The sequence below is a fragment of the Pteropus vampyrus genome, unplaced genomic scaffold (assembly GCF_000151845.1).
Source record: "Pteropus vampyrus isolate Shadow unplaced genomic scaffold, Pvam_2.0 Scaffold177, whole genome shotgun sequence".
In the NCBI taxonomy this organism is placed as follows: Eukaryota; Metazoa; Chordata; class Mammalia; order Chiroptera; family Pteropodidae; genus Pteropus; species Pteropus vampyrus.
In genome coordinates this window covers 1,418,025-1,422,760 of record NW_011888958.1, presented here as the reverse complement: position 1 = coordinate 1,422,760, position 4,736 = coordinate 1,418,025, and the positions used below count along the sequence as shown (strand labels likewise).

General features: G+C 53.4%; 1 protein-coding gene across 7 annotated transcripts in view; it reads right to left on the bottom strand.

Moving 5' to 3' along the window:
* Nucleotides 1-4,736, bottom strand: part of LTBP2 (latent transforming growth factor beta binding protein 2) — a 99,686-nt gene that overhangs the window by 73,023 nt on the left and 21,927 nt on the right. For all 7 annotated transcript variants that reach the window (XR_002782939.1, XM_023537043.1, XM_023537045.1 and 4 more), the window contains exon 4: nucleotides 4,555-4,736. This exon is cut by the window's right edge and continues 1 nt beyond it. Coding sequence is in view for 6 of the 7 variants with exons in the window: in XM_023537043.1 (XP_023392811.1) it covers nucleotides 4,555-4,736 (182 nt within the window). In the remaining variant the exon portion in view is untranslated. The remainder of the gene's footprint in view (nucleotides 1-4,554) is intronic.

The following is a 4,736-nucleotide window of genomic DNA, read 5'->3' as shown; positions in this document are numbered from 1 at the left end:
GGGAGCGAGTGGTGAGAGCTGACCGAAAGATGTCAGAAGTTTTGGGGGTCAGGTCAGGGAGGGCTGCCCTGGTGACCAGCCTTTGACAAGGGGAGGGTCCCGGCTGGAAAAGGCTGCAGTGGGCGGGTGTCGTTGGCTCCCCTGCTCTTTTTCCTTTGATGTTGTGCCTTTGAGGTTGCTAATCAACTGGCTTTAAAATAAAGAGATTGTCCTGGATTATCTGGGTGGGGCCCATAGAATCACAGAGGCCCTTAAAAATGGAAGAAGGCAGAGGAGTCAGTGAGGGAGATTCAGCCGAAGAGGAAAGCAGAGAGAAGATTCAAAATATGAGGAGTCGCTAACTTTGAAGACAGCCAGGTGGCCACAAGCCAGGGAATGCGAGTGGCTTCTGGATGCTACGAATGACCCTGAAGTGACAGGCAGCAAGGAAATAGGGACCCCAGTTCTACAACTGCAAGAAACTGAATTCCGCCAACAATATGAATGATCAAGGAAACAGATTCTCCCCTAGAGCATCGAGGTACTCTGGATGTGACACCTTGACTTCACCCTCGTGAGATCCGTGTTTGATGTGTGACCTATAGAACCGTAGGATAATACATCTGCATTGTTTTAAGCTGCTAAATTTGTGGCAATTTGTTATGACAGCCATAGAATACTAATACAGGAGATAAAGAGGTGAGGTGCACAGAGAGCAGGAGATCCAGAAGGAGGGAGGCTGGGTCAGGAAAAAGAAAGCTGACTCCGGCGGCCTTCTGGGGGAGAAGCCCACTGAGAGCCATCACCATGATGTCCACAGCTCCCCAGACACCTCTGCTTTCCCTGCTCAACAGTGTCCTCCAGACCCCTTGTTGCCCCAGTACTGACTAAGCCTGCTCAGGATGTCCCCAGGGCTTAGGCTCTAAGTCCTCAGGTCAGGCTAAGGAGCAAACCCAGGGGAGATCCCTCCCATTCTGAGAAATGTCACAACACCTCCCCTTGACCCCCTCTCCCATACGGCTGGTAAGACTAGTCCTGGAACAACCGAGTCAGGCATCACTGGTGCTACTGCTGCATCTGCTGGTCACACCTCCCTTAAGGCTGGGTCTGGGCTCTGACTTCTCTCCAGAGTAGCTCTGTACACATGCGCGCACACACATACACACAGACACACACGCACACACAGGCATGCACTCTGGTTTTCTGTCTGCTCTTTGCCACAGTCTCCTGTTCACTCAAGTCTCCATGTCAAAGAGAATCAACCTGCCGATGGCTAACAGGTGTTGAGCACTAACTGAAATTAGGCCCCACTCTAAGTGCTCTATTCATATGATCTCATTTAATCCTCTCAGCTATCCTATCAGGTGGAGACCACTGACTCAGAGAGGTTAGGCTCCTTGCCTAATATCACACAACAGGTGTGACTGGTAAATCCAGGATTGGAAGCTTGGATGTCCAAAAGCCTAGGCTCAGACCCTCACTATTCAAGGTGTGGGCCATGGACCGGCAGCATCAGCACCACCTGAGACCTGGCGCTCAGTCCAAACCTGACAAATCAGAAGCTGTGTGTTAAGTTCCCAGGCAATTCACATGCCACAGCAGTTTGAGAAGCATTAGTATAAAGCACCGTTTTCCAAGGCCTGTCGTAACCACCTCCTTCTGCAATCTCTCAAGGCCCTTCCCCAGCAGCCTGGCTCTTGCTTCCAGGTGGGGAGGCCCTCTGCCCAGCCTTGGAGAACAAGCCTGAACCTGGGGCTCAGAAGACATCTCCAAGCCCCTGCAGTCAGCCCTGTGGCAGCTCAACAACATCATCCACATCTGACTCTCTGTAGGGTGTGCTGCTTGCTGCCGGAGACTCTCCTGGCCCCTCCCTCTCATCCTCCTCCGGGACACAAGTCTCTTGGCCTCTGTGTAATGCTCTTCTACAGGAGGCCTCTGGCCATCACCAATCCCTGCAGTGTCTCCCCTTCCTGGACATTTTGCACTCCCCTCTCACTCCTAGAATGCCCCTGAGTCATGTCACTCCCTCTAGCTGGACACCAAGGGCCTGTCCAAGTTGCCATCAGGAGAGAGGCCAGCAGCTGCTTGGGAAACCTGGCTAGGCTCACAGGAAATGTCTGACACCACCAGGCAAGTGGGATTTGGCCTCCCAAAGTAAAACAAAGCTGGGCCACTCTGACTTTCCCAGATTTCATGGCATTGAGGTCCCAGGGCAGGGAAAGACTGGGCTGGCCTGGAGGCTGCAGCTCATTAAAAACATCACAGTAGCCCCTGGCCAGGGAGCCTGTGAAGCTCAAAGAGGACGGCCCACAGCAGGGCCGGAGACCTTACCCCAGGGCCGGAGACCTTAGCCCAGGGCCTTCCCTTGCCAGTCCTTCTGGGCCCGTGAAACCTTCACTGGGAGATCAAAGCCCTCCATAGTTCATCCTCCTTCCTTCCAGCCTCCTCCTCTCAAGCCTCATTCATTTATTCATTCGACTCTGTTGTCTGAGCACCTACAGTGTGCCAGGCACTGTGTTAGATACCAGGGCCACATTCGTGAAGGAGCAGGACAGGGTTCCTGCTCTTGGGAGCTCCTGGTCCAGTGAGCAAATAAACAGACCATCCCAAGGCAGAGTGAAAAGTGCTACACTTCCTCCTGAGCAACAGGGGGCCATACCCTCAGTTCCGGGCTCAGGGTGAGGGTTCAATGCCAACTCTTCGGTTGGACCAAGTGGTGAGTGCAAATGTAGACTGAATACAAATGCAGACTGAGTGCTTTCTATAAGCTAGGCCTGGGGGAGGAGGTGCAGGAAAATCCAGAGTGTGAGACAAGTCACGGTCTTCCAGGGCACAGGCCACGTGGTCTGATCGCAGATGCAGGCATGTGTGCCAAGCGTGTGCGGCAGGAGGTCGGAGAGCTGGGTGGAAGTGGTGGGGGGCGCGTTTTGGAGGAAGTGGGAGTGGGTCTTGAAGAGTATGAGGAGCAGGAGGGGGTGAGTCAGACAGCACTGACTCAAGGATCAAGAGCAGAATGACCCGCTGAGCAACCACCCCCAACATTCATATGCACGTGCACGCGCACACACACACACACACCCACACACACCCACACACACACACGAGATCAGTGCATTAATAAAATGAATGAGTCACACAAGCCAAAAGAGCTTGCAAGGGGGAAGCCCAGATAGAAGAACTTTGCTTCCACACTGTACCTGGCCGGTCCCGGAACTGGCATCCCTGAGGCCCCACCAGTTGCCTTCACACCAGGCCCACCCACCTTGGACCCACAGCCAAGACCAATCAGGACAAAGCTCAGGTCCTGACCACCTGCTCACAGCCAAACCCAGGCCTTTCTCCTGCCCCTACGTTGTCTACTTGGCGGCTTAGCTCTGTCCTTCTCTCTGACCCAGCATCCCTGGGCCTCGGCCAAAAGGTTTGGCTCTTCTGGTTTTGACTCAGGAGCTCTCTAGGCCTCGACCTGAGTTCATCCTTCAGCATTTCCTGCTCCTGGCTGCCTTTGGAAACCACCTGCTTGGGTAGTTGGGCCCTGGAACCCTAACTTACTGAGACCCTGGTCAGCCCGGCCCCCTCTTCAGAGTTGCTGGACAATCTCAAGCTCCTTTCCTTTCTCTCCTGAGCTTTCTGGCTGGGGATTCCAAGGTCGGCTTCCTCTCCCTGGTTCCTCTGGCCTCCGAGAGGGCAAATCTTTTCCCCGCTTAGTTCAGCAAGTCAAGGTTGCAACATTTCACAAAGAACTTCCTAAGTAGGAAGTGAATGGAAAAACTAACCTGAAAAACCAAAAGGAAAACACAGCCCCCTAGAAATGGACCAGTTTACAAAGTTCAGATTTCCTGTCCTGAGCTAGAAAAAGTCTAGCCAGGTTGGTTGGCAAGCTGGCCAGGGAATCCTGCCCGTAAACACTTCTTTTGCCCACTTTTTCTTCTACTCCCTTCCCCGACATGCTCCTTCTCTCCCCCTCCAAGGAGAGAGGCTAGCACTGGGTGGTGAGTGAACTGAAGGGTTTTTTTTTTTCCGGCAGAAGAGTCCCTGCATCGCAGAGACCACAGGCAGAGAAGGAGGAGGAGAGACGTTTATAAAGAGTTTACTATGAGCCAGGCACTGTTCTAAGCACTTTCCTTATATTAACTAACCTAATCCTTACAACAATTCCATGATTGTGCTTATCATCATTGCCTCAACCTATTGATAAGGAATCAGAGAGGTAAGTAACTTCTTCCAGGTCATCCACCTAGGAATGGCAATGCCAGCACTAGAAACAAGAGAGCCTGGTCCAAGGGACATGCGCTCCTCAGCTTTCTCCCAGGATCTGGAGAGTAAAGAGTTTACCTGCCACCTCCCCACTCTCCTGTCCACCCCACCCTGGCAAAAGCCTGAGTCACCCCCAACACCTGTTCTCCCACTCTCGACACCTCTGGTGGGGCAGGGAAGGAGGAGGAGAGTGGGAAGGAGGGAAGAAAGGACAATTCTGTCTTTCTCTATCACATCTTCACCAAACGGTCCTAAGAAAGAAGTCCCTCCAGAAAGAAACTGTGCCCCTGGACCTGAGGTCCCACTGTGGAGGGGACTTACCTGGCCTGTGGTGCCAGTGGCTGCGTTCGGACCACAGTGCTCTCTCTGGCTGGGCTGCTCCTCCGCAGGTTGGGTGAACCCTCTACTGAACGTCGAGGTGCTGGCCTGGAGTTCTGGGGGTCAAATTCCTCCTCGGGGATGACCTCCTCACAGCGGACTCCGCGGAAGCCAGAGCGGCACAC